The sequence below is a fragment of the Vicia villosa genome, unplaced genomic scaffold (genome assembly GCF_029867415.1).
Source record: "Vicia villosa cultivar HV-30 ecotype Madison, WI unplaced genomic scaffold, Vvil1.0 ctg.003726F_1_1, whole genome shotgun sequence".
NCBI classification, from domain to species: domain Eukaryota; kingdom Viridiplantae; phylum Streptophyta; class Magnoliopsida; order Fabales; family Fabaceae; genus Vicia; species Vicia villosa.
Genome location: NW_026706283.1, coordinates 131542 through 148412, shown reverse-complemented (window position 1 = coordinate 148412; position 16871 = coordinate 131542). Strand labels below are relative to the sequence as shown.

The window sequence follows — 16871 nt, the reverse complement described above, 5'->3', positions numbered from 1 at the left end:
GCGTTTGTGAGGTGAAGATGAAGGTTATGATGAAGATTGAAGCGAGGTTGCAGAGAGTTGATGGAGATTCTTGGTGATGATTGAAGATTGATGTTGAAGGAGGTTCAGAGGTGATGATGAAGTGGTGGATGGTTCAGAAGATGGAGAGTGAATCGAGAGCTTGAAGTTGCAGAGTGATGATGATTGAATGAAGATGCAGAGGCGTTGAGGGATGGAGATTGAAGAGAGAATTGTGAAGAATCATGAAGATGAATGAAGTGTCTATGATGATTTGTGGAAAAATGGTGGAGCTTCAATTATGGAGGAAGTGAAGATGGTTTTGAAGATGATGAATGAAGGGTAGAGTGAAGATACAGAGGTTCAGGGGAAGAAAAGTGATTGGTTGAAGGTTATGGAATGGTATTGAAGATGGTGAATAAAGTGGAGAGCTGATTATGAAGAAGAAGCTCCAGTTATATAGAGGTTGATTCTCAAGGTTAGTTTTTGAACTTTGAATTTCTGTTAGAGAATTGTAGAAGTTGTTATGATTGTTGGCTGAATGTTAGGTGGTTATAACTGTTAGATTCGGTTAGGGATTAGTTATGATGGTTTGTGATTCTGTTTTGGTAGTTATAAAATTCTGTTAGGACTATTAGTTGGTTAGGGATAGTTAGAAGAATTAGTTACAAAACTATTTTAGGTGGTTATAAAATGGTTGAAAGGTGGTTAGAGGTTTGTTAAATTCTGTTATCAGTTAGCTGTGAGGGAAGTTAGAAGTTATGGGAAGTTATGAATATACTAGGTTGTTAGAAGTATGGTTACGTTAGTTGGAGATTTAATAAAACTGTTAGGAGGTTTGAGAGTTGGTTAGGAGTTAGGGAATCCTATTAGAGTTGAAGTGTGTGTGTATTGGATTGGACCTGTATTGGTTTTGAATATGATTGTGTGCAGGCTGTAGTAAATTAGTTTATGCAGATTCTGGAACCTTTCGCATTATGACGAACAATGGTGTCAGTTAACTCTGTGTTGTTATTTTTTGACAGTGTGAATGATGCAGCTTGGACTAAGGGTGCGGTGTGCAGATTTGGCAACGACGCATTTCGACCACAACGGATATGTGTGCACAGTTTAGCTCCTGTTAATTTAAATCGCTGCTGCTGTTCTTTTATCTTTTTGTATGCAGGATGTAATGTAGGTCTCCTATGCTTATGTCAAAATGCCAAGATGACTTTGTAACTAAAAGAAATGATGTGGATGATACTGATCTGACATGGTAGTTGTGGCATGAATGGAGCTGAACATGTACACTCACAGAATATTTCTAGAAATAGACTTAGGAAATTTGTTTAAGTCATGATAATGATATTTGTAACAAACTTGGATTCTTGACCATGTAATAGTGAATGGAGCTTGGATATAATGTCCCTTTCTCGAAATGATTTTGACGAGTTTTGAATTGTATTTTGACGAAACTTCAAATAAGTGTATAATTAGACATTCGAGGATGGGCACTTGATCTTTGGTGTTGATGAACATTTGAAACTGTGTTAACTCTCTATAACTTTAAATGAGCAATGATGGGAGATTTTTGGAATTGAAGGATGTTGACTCGAATGATATTACTTATACCATGAATTATGATAAACTCCGCTTTTGTATCCGGAAATCTTGAGCAATTCAATACCTTAGCCAACAAAACTTGCACATTAAGAACTCATGGTTATAAGTGGTGACTTGACATGAATAATTCACCATGATTAAATTTCCTAAATTCACTTGTGTAAAAATGACAAGCAAATGCCTTTCGATCATGATGAACCCTTAATTAATATTTCATACATAGATCCTTTGAATCCAAGATGGTTTAATGTATGTATGATATGTTGATGACCTAATAGAATGCATAGAATGCAAAGCTTAAGCCAGTTAGAAATAATATTAGGTGGGCAAATTTTAGGGTGCAACAACTGCCCCTATTTAATCGTCTTTAACCTGAAGGAGAGATTGGCGCTAGCCTTTCGATCCTTCAAGGTGGAAGAAGATTAAATATCAAAAGAACCTGAAAAATTTGCCTGATGAGAGATAGGATCCACTGGGGAAGGAGGTGTCAACTCCATTGAGGAAAAATGTATCAACTCAGGTTTGAACAAAGTAACTCTGGGTTAGGAATGAAATACATATCAACTCTGGGTTGAAAAAATAAAAGTGGGTCAACTCTGGGTTGAAGAATAAAGGGACGTTAACTCGGGGTTGAATAAGAGGTAAATGTCAATTCTGGGAGAACGGAAAAGGATATTAGTATTAATGGGACAAGATATAGGCATCCACTCTGGGTTGAGAAAGAAAGTAAGAACATCAATTCTGGGTTGAGATAGGGTAATTCAACTCTGGGTCGAACGAGGAATTGGATAAGGACTATGGATGGAAAGAGGAAAGATGAACAATTAGAAATAACCGTCAACTCTGGGTTGAGTGGGAAAGACAAGAGATAACCGTCAACTCTGGGTTGAGCGAGAAAGACAAAAGATAACCGTCAACTCTGGGTTGAGCGGGAAAGACAAAAGATAACTGTCAACTCTGGGTTGAGTGGGAAAAAGGCAAGAGATAACCGTCAACTCTGGGTTGATTGGGAAAGACTAGAGATAACTGTCAACTCTGGGTTGAGCGGGAAAGACAAAAGATAACCATCAACTCTGGGTTGAGTGGGAAAAAGGCAAGTGATAATCGTCAACTCTGGGTTGAGTGGGAAAGATAAAAGATAGCCGTTAACTCTGGGTTGAGTGGGAAAAGAGAATAATCAATTCTGGATTGAATAAAAGGTAATAGTCAACTCTGGGCAGAGTGGGAAAAGAGAATAATCAATTCTGGATTGAATAAAAGGTAACCGTCAACTCTGGGCTGAGTGGGAAAAGAAATTAACAAGGACTAACCGTCAACTCTAGGTTGAGAGGGAAAGGTAAACAAGAGGTAACCGTCAACTCTGGCTTGAGTGGGAAGAACAAAAGGTGACCGTCAACATTGGGTTGAGAGGGAAAGACAGAAGATAACCGTCAACTCTGGGTTGAGAGGGAAGGAGGAGTCAATTCTGGATTGAACAAAAATTGACCGTCAACTCTGGGTTGAGTGGAAAAAGGACAAATGATGACCGTCAACTCTGGGTTGAGTGGGAATAGATGATTAACTCGGGGTTAAAAGATGAAAGGAAAATTAACTCTAGTTTGAACACAAAAAACATGAACTCTGGGTTGAAGAAAGATGAACATGATCGACAATGAGGGATGACACCATAATGGTAACTCTGAGTGATCCAGTGGAATATCAACTTGAACACTTTATAGGGACTTCATCTGATGAAGAACTTGGCTTATGCTTCATATGCAAATGTTTTATTTTATGCACTTCTGAAGATGCGATGCAATGATTTCTATATGCAGCGTACTGATTGGTCAGGGTTTCTGCTTTGTGGGGAATAGATTAAGTGGAGTTCTGACACTGTTCTTGAGATTCAAAGTGAGGTGGATGCCCCTGCTTTATTGATGATTGGATCATGCGGGTGAAATGATAATGAAAATGAAATGATTATGCATGATGTATGTATGATTATGAATGGAATGATTGCTTCCGGGATACAGGGAGTGAATGGAGTGTGCCCTTGTGGAAAAGTCATTGCTTGTGAAATTGTTGGTGAGGGTGAGGTGTTTGGCTTGACCCCTCGACCCTTGTCTCGATATCTGACACTTGATTGAAGATAAAGAGATGAATTGTTACTAGCTTGCCCCAGCTTGTAAGATCTCTTGAGATAGGACTTTGATATGCTTGAATCATGGAGATTAGCAATGGTCTGCCCCAGTGTTGATCGAGGAGTGAATGCCCCATATTGAAAGGAACTATTCCACCAAATGGATTCTTCAGATATTTGTTCAGTGGATGGCCAACCGTTGCCTTTATAAGACTACTCGATGGAATTTCAATGTTGGACTTTCCTTGGTATCAAGTACTTACCTTCAGATTAGAGACTATTCTGTTTTGGAAAAGATAATGAGAATGCAATGCACATGTTAATCTCTAAAGAAAAGTTTTATTTGTCAAAATGCTGTACTGATACTAACACAAGTGACAAGCAACAGTAGGAGTAAGTTTTGACATGATTTTGCAGTTCGTATGCTTTCGGAACGAACCCTGCTTCAATTAGGACTTTTGAGGGTTGTAACGTGGTGGGGTTCATGGTTTGAGAAACAAAGGATAAAGGCTCAAGTTCTACTTAACCCACCCTCTTCGTGATGTTCTCCAGTCCTACGTTCAGCTAGTTTGACACGAGTATTCGCCTTTCAGGAAGGATTGTGATGGATGAGGATCCTTTATGGCTTCGATGGAGGTGGCAGCCACCCTTTGGTGTTTTCGTTGATGGTCACAACAACTTGTCCCTTGGAGAATTTTTCTTTTGCTTTCTGCTTTCCCTAACTTTTGCCTGGACAACAGTTTCTTTTGATTGTCATTTTCGTTGTCCAGCGGGATATGCCCTAATTTTTGCCTAAGTCATTTGCTTCAAAGCTTTTCCTTTCCTTTTTTGACTTAGCGGGCTATTGTTTCTTTCCTTTTTTTTTGATTCATACTTCTTTTTTCTTTTTTGTCTCGTTCGGGAACAAGTTGTATGACTCTTGTGATTGACTTGATGAAAAGGTTGTGACTGCCTTCTTTCTTAATGAATGAGAGACATCCATTGTGGATTGTGCTCTTCTTCCTTTGTTGTGAGATGTGAGATATGATTGATCCTCTGATGGAATACTTGAAAGTTTAGCACTCGGTCGCACTAACTGAAGATTACCCTGCCCCTGGTTAATATTGAGGGTTTTGTATTTTTTGAAAAGAAACTACTACTCCTTAGGCTCAAAGGGGTTAACGAAGGTTTCACTCCCTTATAACTCCGGTGTTTAGGAATTGAAACAATGCCTGTACATCGTCAGCAGGATCTTTGTTCTAAAAGCATATAGTTAGTAGTTCATGTGTTTTTTGATTTTTCATCATTCTCCTTTTTTAGTTGCTTAAGACAAATGAGTTGAATATCAATGAACATAATGACAAAGATGAAATGATTTGAGAAAAACATGTATATAACATTATTTTTATTTATTTCAAACAGAATGAATTTCTTACAATGAGAAGTACTTGATAACAACAAAAGTAATTCAATTGAAAATACTAAGGAATCTATACAATGGCAAGCTTGGCCTTATTCTAATGCAAATGAAATGTTCTTTGACAAACATAAAGTCTTCATGGTCCACTGGTGGAAGCTCCATTGTGAGGTGGCATGGGATTGTTGATCACATTGGGTGTCACAGGTGCAAACTCAATCTCTTTTGCGTCAAGCAAATCCTGAACCTTGTCTTTTAGAACTCTACACTCCTTAGTAGTGTGACCAGATCCTCCCAAGTGGAATTCACACTTGGCATTAATCTTGTAATTTGGAGGGAGGGGATCAGGAGGAGGCCTAGCTTCTGCTAATTGAATCAGTTTGCGGTCAAGCAAGGCAGCGTGAAGTTGGCTATAAGACATTGGTACACGATCATACACCCTTTTTGGCCTATTCTGCCTCTGTTGGCCTTGTCTTTGTTGATAACCTTGTTGTTGAACATATTGCTGATAAGGGACCCAAGGTTGTTGATCAGCAGGTGCCACATAAGCTTGAGGAGCGGTGGCGTTCACTTGATAGGAGGGAGCTTGATCTTGAGCAGAAGCAGCACTAGTCTCACCTTCTTTCTTCTTGCTGAAATTACCCTGAGGTTTCTTGTACCCATATTAATTAGCAGCAGCAGCATTGGCGGGATTCTGGATCTTAACAATTTTCAAGCCATTCTCAATTCTTTCACCAATTCTGACTAGATCGGAGAAACCAGAAGAAACACTACCTACCATCCTTTCATAGTAGTGTCCTTGAAGAGTGTTCATGAACATGTCAACCAATTCAGATTCAGAAAGTGGTGGGTTAACTTGAGCAGCCATTTCTCTCCACCTTTGGGCATATTCTTTGAATGTCTCATTGGTCCTTTGCACTTGATTCTGTAGTTGCAACCTAGTCGGTGTCATGTCGATATTGTATTGGTATTGCTTGAGAAAGGCGTCATATAAATCCTTCCAACATCGGATCCTATTACGCTCCAGACTCATATACCAGTTCAAAGATGCCCCAGACAAGCTATCTTGAAAGCAATGGATGAGCAATGAATCATTGTGAATATGAGAAGCCATCTTACGACAATACATGATGATATGACTCTTCGGACAGCTTAAACCTTTGTACTTCTGAAAGTCGGGAGTCTTGAACTTGGGAGGAATAACCAGATTAGGAACCAAACACATCTCTTCAGCATCCATTCCATAGGCACTAAAACCTTCAATAGCTCGAATCCTTTCCTCAAGAATTTGATACTTCTCAGCGGGTCTCTCAACAAGTTGAGCTCTTTCAACAGTTGGTATTGGATGCATTTCTGGATTAGCAAACTGAGGACCACAGAAAGCAGGATAAGGAATCTCTGTATGAGGAGGTGGAGTAGGAAATGGACAAGGAGGCCCAGTCATAGTTGGCACTCCAGAAGTTACAGGCATAGGTCTTCCTTGGTGAGGAGCTCCAACAGTATTAGCAGGTGTGAAGCTAAATGGCATCCCAAAAACAGCATTGGCAGGCCTTGAACGATATTCAGGGTTAGCATAAGGTATCTCGACATGCTCAATGACAGCATCTTGGCTAACATCAGGTTGACTAGCAGGAACAGGAATCTCTTGCACAACGGGAACCCTTTCAGCTCTTAAGGCTTGGATAGCCTCCAAAATAGCATCAACTTTGCCTTTCATTTGGTCCATCTCTTCTCTAATGGCGGCTTGGTCTTGTTCATAGTTCTCCATGATTCTTCTTCTGTGAGCTCTTGTCAGATATCGGTGTGGAGGAATCGTCTTGACTGATCTGATGGAGAGGAAGAGTGGTAGGAGTCTTAGTAACCATGGATGCATATGCATGAATGCAAAATGTTAATGAAGATGCAAATGTATCATAAATCAGGATCAAGGATCAAGGCCTCTTGGATAACAGCTTCTCATGGTCAATAAAATATGGTCGAATCCTCTAGATTCAGAGGTTCGACGTTGATTTCTGGATTAACAACTTGTGCATAAGTCAAGGATGGTCGAACCCTCCAGATTCAGAGGTTCGACGTTGATTTTGATAGATAACTGATGTAGAGCTTCTGTATAAGTCAAATTTTCCAAGATCAAAGGTTCGACGTCCTTTTGAATACCAGGAGAACCAATAGTCACCGACAGAACATGTACCTATAAAGAATATGATTCCCTCCCCACTCACTGGTGTAGTCTAGGTCAGGGTAGGTCAATATGGCAACCAGCGTTATCAGTTCTCCTGAGATACCACCATTGTTGCATCTACATGCCAACGACGATACCCCATTTAAACCTCGACTGGGCGTGGGTCTCATGATCGCACTAGACAAGACCTGACATCTCATCGGCGTCATGACTATCCACTCTATCCTAGGTATCCTGTGTGTCAACTCTGGCCTGGGTATTGGGCCTTTTACCTCATAGAAACACCCCACCCAACCTGGAAACAGAGAAAATATGTGGCCCCCACGTGGACCCATAATATAGTCCAGAATGCGAGAAAATAAACATGATATGCAAGCAGAAAATAGATACCATATGCAAGCATAAAGTAAATGAGGCAAAACCTAAATAATATATAAGCACACCCAATAAACAAACAACAAACAAAGGCTAGGATCGACTCGCTCAATGACAGCATCTTGGCTAACATCAGGTTGACTAGCAGGAACAGGAATCTCTTGCACAACGGGAACCCTTTCAGCTCTTAAGGCTTGGATAGCCTCAAAAATAGCATCAACTTTGCCTTTCATTTGGTCCATCTCTTCTCTAATGGCGGCTTGGTCTTGTTCATAGTTCTCCATGATTCTTCTTCTGTGAGCTCTTGTCAGATATCGGTGTGGAGGAATCGTCTTGACTGATCTGATGGAGAGGAAGAGTGGTAGGAGTCTTAGTAACCATGGATGCATATGCATGAATGCAAAATGTTAATGAAGATGCAAATGTATCATAAATCAGGATCAAGGATCAAGGCCTCTTGGATAACAGCTTCTCATGGTCAATAAAATATGGTCGAATCCTCTAGATTCAGAGGTTCGACGTTGATTTCTGGATTAACAACTTGTGCATAAGTCAAGGATGGTCGAACCCGCCAGATTCAGAGGTTCGACGTTGATTTTGATAGATAACTGATGTAGAGCTTCTGTATAAGTCAAATTTTCCAAGATCAAAGGTTCGACGTCCTTTTGAATACCAGGAGAACCAATAGTCACCGACAGAACATGTACCTATAAAGAATATGATTCCCTCCCCACTCACTGGTGTAGTCTAGGTCAGGGTAGGTCAATATGGCAACCAGCGTTATCAGTTCTCCTGAGATACCACCATTGTTGCATCTACATGCCAACGACGATACCCCATTTAAACCTCAACTGGGCGTGGGTCTCATGATCGCACTAGACAAGACCTGACATCTCATCGGCGTCATGACTATCCACTCTATCCTAGGTATCCTGTGTGTCAACTCTGGCCTGGGTATTGGGCCTTTTACCTCATAGAAACATCCCACCCAACCTGGAAACAGAGAAAATATGTGGCCCCCACGTGGACCCATAATATAGTCCAGAATGCGAGAAAATAAACATGATATGCAAGCAGAAAATAGATACCATATGCAAGCATAAAGTAAATGAGGCAAAACCTAAATAATATATAAGCACACCCAATAAACAAACAACAAACAAAGGCTAGGATCGACTCGCTAAGTACGGACCCGCAAAGGTCTATCACATCCCCAGCAGAGTCGCCAGCTGTCGCACGCTCGCGAAAATGAACACAGTCGCCACCAATATATTTATCCCAAAGAGGGAAAGGAATATCAGAAAACCTGGAATAAGAAAAGGATAAGAAAAGGTCTTGCGACCAGAGATCAAGGTACGGGAGTCGGTTACGCAAGGGGAAGGTGCTAGCACCCCTCACGCCCATCATACTCGATGATATCCACCTATGTTTGCTCTATTCTAAGGGTGTATAAATCTATAGCTTAATTACTAGGGGAATGCATGCAAATGAAAGAAAAGAAACACGGGGAAAATAAGGTTTATAAATAGTTGTGCTCGCTTAGGCCCCGCGACCCAATGCCTACGTATCCTTTTCAGGAATCAGAGCGCCGTAGTTCGGCTCTTTAGTTTTTGTTTGTTTTTGTGTTTTTTAGTTGAACAGTTACAAGAGAAAGAATGCCTCGGAGGCAAGAGAGAGAAGAGAGAAAATTGGTTTGTGTCTTTTAGGTGTAATTCCATGATGGACGAAAACCCACTACAAGGCTTCGCATCACTTTCTTACTTTGTTTAGGTTTGAGCCTTTATTAGATATTTTGAAATGTTTTTGGTTGGATGTCTTTTAAGGGAAATTAATTTGTGACTTGAATCATGCCATAAAAAAAGAGTTTTTTTTTGAATATTTAGAGAATGCACATCGAAGCCTACGCCACAATCGTTTCTCTAAATGAAATACAATTTTTTTGAATAATTAGAGAATGCACATCGAGGCCTACGCCACAATCGTTTCTCTAAATAAAATACAGTTTTTGAATATTTAGAGAATGCACATCGAGGCCTACGCCACAATCGTTTCTCCAAATGAAATACAATTTTTGAATATTTAGAGAATGCACATCGAGGCCTACGCCACAATCGTTTCTCTAAATAACGGCTAAGAAATACACCGAGGCCTACGCCTTAATCATTTCTCTTCCGCTAAGTGGGAAAGAACATACATCGGGGCCTACGCCCCAATCATTTCTTTCACACTAAAAAAAAGGCATTAGCATGATTCGCGTCGTCCTTTATTAATGTTTTAAAGTTGAAAAGAAAAAGGAGAAGAAAACTAGCCTAAAATGAATAACTAGCTTAATGTTATGATTATATCTAAATGTTAGGATTTAAAGGGAAAGACTAAGCCTAATGGTCATGAAGATTATAGGACCTAAATCTATGGGAACATACAAGTAGAATTGCAAGTAAAAATCACAAGTAAACAATGGTACAAAATTAGTACACAAATTGACTAAAATAATGACTTGAAAATATAGCACCAAACATGAAAATGAATGATTCAAAATATAGTGTGAAATTGAATTAAAAGATACTATTTATTTTTATGATTTTTATATGACAAAAGCAAGAAATCTAATCAAGCAAAAGAATTAAAATACAAGCCTAAACTAATATTTTTTATGAACATTTTTATATGTCAAAAATTGTATTGAAGTCTAAGAATTAGTAAGAAAAATTAGCAATTTAATTATTCAAAGAAATATGAGGAAAATCTAATTAAAACCTAAATTTCACTAATAAAACATAGAACTAGGGGGTGTGAATTAGATTGTGGTGCAGCATACTTAGTGAAGGCGCTGGGACCAAGGGTGTTTCCAGCAATTCGGCCCAGAGGTTTATACACAAATTTTGTTATTGAAAAAAGAACAAGGGCCATGGGTGATTGAATGAATTCATGGCCCAAAGATACGTTAGATCCAATTATTATCATTTTCAATCCACACACAATAATAAATGAAAAATAAATGAAAATAAAAATAAAACAAAGAAGAAATTGGAAAGGGATTAGGGTTACGTTACTCTGTGACGTTCCCAATTCTCTCCGCTTCTTCCTCTTCACTTTCAAACGTTCAAACGGCGGCGAACTCAACGGCGGCGATAATCCGCTCATTCGACTCCGATCAACTCTCTCTACCACCGTGAATCAAAAAAGCAACATCATCTCGCCTCACTGACTCAAGAACTTAGCGTCAATCGGTCTCTTTCAAACGCAAATCACAATGAGGAAATCCAAACGATCCGCTTCCGATTCTGTAGGTACGGACATCTTGCACATTACACTTCTATTCTTCTTCTTATCTTTTTTTGCTTTGAAATAATTCTGAGCTTTTCCTTTTTCGCGTTTGTGAGGTGAAGATGAAGGTTATGATGAAGATTGAAGCGAGGTTGCAGAGAGTTGATGGAGATTCTTGGTGATGATTGAAGATTGATGTTGAAGGAGGTTCAGAGGTGATGATGAAGTGGTGGATGGTTCAGAAGATGGAGAGTGAATCGAGAGCTTGAAGTTGCAGAGTGATGATGATTGAATGAAGATGCAGAGGCGTTGAGGGATGGAGATTGAAGAGAGAATTGTGAAGAATCATGAAGATGAATGAAGTGTCTATGATGATTTGTGGAAAGATGGTGGAGCTTCAATTATGGAGGAAGTGAAGATGGTTTTGAAGATGATGAATGAAGGGTGGAGTGAAGATACAAAGGTTCAGTGGAAGAAAAGTGATTGGTTGAAGGTTATGGAATGGTTTTGAAGATGGTGAATGAAGTGGAGAGCTGATTATGAAGAAGAAGCTCCAGTTATTTAGAGGTTGATTCTCAAGGTTAGTTTTTGAACTTTGAATTTCTGTTAGAGAATTGTAGAAGTTGTTATGATTGTTGGCTGAATGTTAGGTGGTTATAACTGTTAGATTCGGTTAGGGATTATTTATGATGGTTTGTGATTCTGTTCTGGTAGTTATAAAATTCTGTTAGGACTGTTAGTTGGTTAGGGATAGTTAGAAGAATTAGTTACAAAACTGTTTTAGGTGGTTATAAAATGGTTGAAAGGTGGTTAGAGGTTTGTTAAATTCTGTTATCAGTTAGCTGTGAGGGAAGTTAGAAGTTATGGGAAGTTATGAATATACTAGGTTGTTAAAAGTATGGTTACGTTAGTTGGAGATTTAATAAAACTGTTAGGAGGTTTGAGAGTTGGTTAGAAGTTAGGGAATCCTGTTAGAGTTGAAGTGTGTGTGTATTGGATTGGAACTGTATTGGTTTTGAATATGATTGTGTGTAGGCTGTAGTAAATTAGTTTATGCAGATTCTGGAGCCTTTCGCATTATGACGAACAATGGTGTCAGTTAACACTGTGTTGTTCTTTTTTGACAGTGTGAATGATGCAGCTTGGACTGAGGGTGCGGTCTGCAGATTTGGCAACGACGCGTTTCGACCACAACGGATGTGTGTGCACAGTTTGGCTCCTGTTAATTTAAATCGCTGCTGCTGTTCTTTTATCTTTTTGTATGCAAGATGTAATGTAGGTCTCTTATGCTTATGTCAAAATGCCAAGATGACTTTGTAACTAAAAGAAATGATGTGGATGATACTGATCTGACATGGTAGTTGCGGCATGAATGGAGCTGAACATGTACACTCACAGAATATTTCTAGAAATAGACTTAGGAAATTTGTTTAAGTCTTGATAATGATATTTGTAAAAAACTTGGATTCTTGACCATGTAATAGTGAATGGAGCTTGGATATAATGTCCCTTTCTCGAAATGATTTTGACGAGTTTTAAATTGTATTTTGACGGAACTTCAAATAAGTGTATAATTAGACATTCGAGGATGGGCACTTGATCTTTGGTGTTGATGAACATTTGAAACTGTGTTAACTCTCTATAACTTTAAATGAGCAATGATGGGAGATTTTTGGAATTGAAGGATGTTGACTCGAATGATATTACTTATACCATGAATTATGATAAACTCCGCTTTTGTATCCGGAAATCTTGAGCAATTCAATACCTTAGCCAACAAAACTTGCACATTAAGAACTCATGGTTATAAGTGGTGACTTGACATGAATAATTCACCATGATTAAATTTCCTAAATTCACTTGTATAAAAATGACAAGCAAATGCCTTTCGATCATGATGAACCCTTAATTAATATTTCATACATAGATCCTTTGAATCCAAGATGGTTTAATGTATGTAGTATATGTTGATGACCTAATAGAATGCATAGAATGCAAAGCTTAAGCTAGTTAGAAATAATATTAGGTGGGCAAATTTTAGGGTGCAACAGTCATCAGCGCGCATTTAGTCCTTTTGTGTCCCAGGTCTGGGGTTCGAATCCCCCTCGCCCCAGACCTTTTGTTCTTTTTTTATTTTTAACATTTCTAACTTGCTTTTGTATGTAATGAAATGGGATGGGCCTAATGATCAGAGCGCGCGCTTTCATGTTACTATATAGTGTTTACATTTACAAAACTCTTAAATAAATCCTTGAAAGATATTATGATATGTTTTGAAAATTAAAAAAAAAAGTCTTTTGCATTGCATGCATCATACCACATTCACATTGACACTCACATCTGAGTCAGAGTCTTATTCATTCCTCCCTCTCTCCACAGAGTCAAGCTGACGCACCGGTATAATACTCGCGCCAATCGTCAAAGAATGGAAGACGATATTATTGATGATCAAGAGTGGCACGAAGAAGTTGTTGTCCTACACTTCGGTATTGAAAGATTGACTTCTATGGTTCAAGACATGGTGGCTTCTCAGATTCAGCCATCAACTCAAGCTCAGACTATTGTGATCTCCAAGATAGAGACTGCTCAGATTCCTGCAATTCCTACAATTCCTGTGATGAATCCTACGACCACTAGACCATATGGGATAGATATGGATTTCCAATTGGCTGGACAACAGATTCCTGTTCCACCGACAACAATTCCTCAAGCTATTATTACTGCTACTCCTGCTATTGTAAACACTGTTCCTCATCACAATGAACAGATCATCCATGGTGCTCCTTCTGAAGGTATGGGAAGATTGGAAGAATTTGAAGACAAATTTCTATAAATGCAAAAAGAGATCAAGACCCTTAGAGGAAAAGATCTATTTGGAAAAGAAGTAAATGATTTATGCTTCGTTCCCAATGTCAGAGTTCCGCCCAAGTTCAGACTTCCAGAATTTGAGAAATATAAAGGGAATTCCTGTCCTCACAGTCATCTGATTATGTATGTAAGGAAAATGTCCATGCACATGGAAGATCAACGCTTGTTAATTCACTACTTTCAAGATAGCTTATCTGGAGCTGCTTTGAAATGGTACATGGGTTTGGATAGTACTCACATCCGTACTTTCCATGACCTGGGTGAAGCTTTCATCAGACAATACAAATATAATATTGATATGGCACCGGACAAAGATCAACTCTGTGCTATGTCCCAAAAAGAAAAAGATTCTTTTAAGGAGTACACGCAAAGATGGCCGCCTAGTCAAAGAAGCCAGTTCATCACTATCTAGTGGTGGCGTCAAAAGATTTGGTGGTAACTTTTCCAAGAAGAAGGAAGAAATTGTTAGTGCCATCTCAAGAGGGAAAAAAAGACGGTATCAACCACAACAAATTGCTGTTGTGACTCCTGTTGTTAGCCAAGCTCCGCCTCAAAATGTGCAGAAGCCTGAGCCTCAACAGCCTCGACAATAGGCTCCCCCAACAAAATCAACAAAGGAAATATCCGCCTTTTGACCTTATTCCGATGACTTATACGGAATTACTGCCTTTGCTACTTCAGAAGAATCTAGTTCAATTGAGGGATCCTTCTCCTCCTGCTAATCCACCATTTTGGTACAAGGCGGTTGCTCGCTGTGCTTTTCACAAGAATGCTCCTAGTCATACTGTGGAAAATTGTTACCCTCTCATGAGTGAAGTACAGAAACTGGTCCGAGGCAATATGCTCACCTTCAAGAATGTTAATCCTAATGTTCAAAGTAATCCACTGCCTAACCATGAGACTATCATTGCAATCTAGACTCAATCCGGTTATGAATACCTACATGATGTTTGTGAATCAACTCAATCCTTGGTGAATATGCACGCTATCTTTTGTGAACTTGATTACTTTCCTCCACATGACTATAATGCTTGTCCAATATGTTAGACCACCATTCGTGGAAGTGCCCTCGTGGTTGAAGATCTTCATAAACTACTAGACTGAGGAATTATTAGCATATCAAGAAAGAAAAGGGATGAAGAAATTCACTCTGTCAACATGTTACATGGTTGTCCTAGCCAATATCAAGTCTATGATGCACACCAGTTGAGATGTGACATAGTGCAAATACATGCCACCTTATGGGTGATGGGAGGATTAACTCGACACAATTATGGCTCTTGTCGAATCTGTTGCAGAGATACCCGTGGATGTGCACTGGTAAAAGCAGGAATTCAGAGTCTCATGGATCGAGGACTTATCCAGATTCTCCGAGATAGAGATGAGAATAATGTCAACATGATTGGGGAATGTTCCACCATGAAGTACGGGCCCGATGTTCGCACTGTGCGCGGATCCTTACGAATGATACACGAAGTGTGGGTCCAAAACTGATTAATTGACTTTAGCCATGATAGTTGTCCCGCTTGTGAAGAAAGCATGTGAGGTTGTATTGATCTACAAGAAGACATTCCGAATCTAATAGGTTTGGGTTTGCTAGATGAAGAAATCAAAGGAAGAAAAGGACACAATTACATTGAAGAAGAAATGACATATGGGCCACTTGACAGTATGCTGCAAGAAGTTCCTCAAAGGATTCTGATGCACAACCGTGACCTATACATATCAGCTAAGTATGAAGACAACATTTTGACAGATGTGCTGGTAGACGCTGGTTCATCTCTGAACATTATGCCATGGAGCACCTTGGAAATTTTATCCTATCAAGGGGCAACTTTTAGACCAAATGGGGCCAGCGTACTGACTTTTGAAGGGTTCTCACGCACTGCGATTGGAGAAATCGATCTTCCTATCCGCATCAGACCCCGTGATTTTGATATCACCTTTCAAGTGATGGAGATTTATCCCGCTTACAACTATTTGTTGGGAAGACCCTGGATTCACAATGCTAAAGTTGTTCCTTCCACTTTTCACCAGATGTTGAAATACCCTCTGAAGGAAAAATTAATAACTGTTTATGGAGAACAAACCATGTATGTTTGTCCACTATCCTCTGTTCCTAACATTGAAGAAATTACAGCGCAGTTCCAAGCTTTAGGAGTCGTCATTCCTGAATACGAAAAGAAAGCTGGTACATCTATTTCATCCTGGAAAGATGCCCAACAAGTGGTTGCCCAAGGATCATATGAAGGCTGGGGGCGAGTTGTTTAAATTCCCACCAACAAGAACAAAAGTGGTCTAGGATTCACATCCCAAAAGTTAAAAGGAAAAGAATCTGAGTATGGAAGCTGCAGCAAGACTCTGCATGAGACTTTTCAAAGCGCTGGCTACATCAACCCAGATAAACAAGACATAGTTGCTATCATTGAAGATATTCCGGAATGCTCAAGCTTCATGACGTGTAGAGAGGACAACTCCAACTGGACTTCCGTCAGCATCTCTTCTGTTGTTCATGAGTCTAAGTAATTTTCTGTCTTTTAAAAACCTTTCGCTCTGCCCAAGGCGAAAGAGTAATGTGCCGGGCTGTTTAAAATAATTCCTTTTGTTCTGCCCAAGACAAAAATGAGCTTATGTAGGGCATTGTTTCAAATCATTAATAAAAAGAAATTTTTGCTTTCCTTTTGTTTATCGTTTATCTTTTTCTTAACATGGTACTCCCTCCGTTCCTTTTTAAGTGTCGTTTTAGCAAAAAGCTCTTCAACCAAGATAATGGATTATTAGAGTTATTTTTTCTATTATACCCTTATTTATTTTTTTCTTTCCAAATAAATTCAATCATTCACTCTTTTTCCAATAACTAATTGAAAACTTTGAGGTGGATTTATTGAGAAAATAAGGGTATAAATGACAAATTATAACATTAAATTATAAAATGACAGTTAAATAGGAACAAAAAAATTCTTCTAAAACGACACTTAAAAAGAAACGGAGGGAGTAACGTCTAAAAAACCCCTAAAGTCAATCAATTTTTTTTTCAAACTTGCACATACACCTTTTCTTTTATT

The 16871-nt window shown here is 39.1% G+C and overlaps 1 protein-coding gene across 1 annotated transcript; it reads left to right on the top strand.

The window, feature by feature from the left end:
* The first annotated feature begins 14451 nt into the window (after nt 1-14451).
* On the top strand, nt 14452-16077 carry LOC131641420 (uncharacterized). The gene is made up of 2 exons (XM_058911720.1): nt 14452-14683; nt 15392-16077. The coding sequence occupies exons 1-2, from the start codon at nt 14452-14454 to the stop codon at nt 16075-16077; spliced, it is 918 nt and encodes a 305-aa protein (XP_058767703.1).
* The last annotated feature ends 794 nt before the right edge of the window (nt 16078-16871 follow it).